Source organism: Hippocampus comes, unplaced genomic scaffold, assembly GCF_001891065.2.
Source record: "Hippocampus comes isolate QL1 unplaced genomic scaffold, H_comes_QL1_v1.1 C16590002, whole genome shotgun sequence".
NCBI lineage: Eukaryota > Metazoa > Chordata > Actinopteri > Syngnathiformes > Syngnathidae > Hippocampus > Hippocampus comes.
The window spans coordinates 1-571 of NW_017834767.1; the positions used below are offsets into that span (position 1 = coordinate 1).

Sequence of the window (571 nt, forward strand, 5' to 3'; positions counted from 1 at the left end):
TGAAAATATTTGGGTTTGTTTACCTCTGACTGGTGCTCCGTCCATAATCTCATACTTGGCGATGGTGTCGTTTTCGTGGTACACGCTGGGGCCCGTTCCGGTCGTCTCCCGCTTAATAATGTCTATCTCCATGTGCTTTATCTTAATCCTCACCAGTAGGAAGTAGATTTTCCCCACAATGACGTCTTTCAGGTGGTATCTGTTACAGGGAGAAGTAGGAGTATGCAACCACACAATAAAAGGTGATCCAATTTAAGAACCGTGACTCAAATTCTACCTGTACAAAGCCAATTAAGAGGTCTTAATTGCCTTACTTGGACTTATTGTACTCAAACTCAATGTGGAGACAGTCCTCGATGCCGACTTCCATTTTAATGGAGGAGTTGAGTTCGGGATACGTGCTCAGTGTGTGCACCACAATGTCCAACTCTTTGCTGATGTCATTAAGTCTTCGGATCACAGTCGCACGCAGGAAGTACCTGCACAGAAGGTGTAGGTCAGGGATGGGCTACTTAAATGATGGAGGGGGCCACAATTTTTCATCAGTGCTACTCGGGGCCACATGCAACCA

The 571-nt window shown here is 45.9% G+C and overlaps 1 protein-coding gene across 1 annotated transcript; it reads right to left on the minus strand.

The window, feature by feature from the left end:
* Nucleotides 1–6: 6 nt before the first annotated feature.
* On the minus strand, nucleotides 7–508 carry LOC109508762 (vacuolar protein sorting-associated protein 26B-like; the record flags this gene model as incomplete). The annotated part of the gene is made up of 2 exons (XM_019858741.1): nucleotides 7–199; nucleotides 315–508. Coding segments are annotated over 2 exons (387 nt in total), but the record flags the coding sequence as incomplete, so codon positions are not given.
* Between the last annotated feature and the right edge of the window lie 63 nt (nucleotides 509–571).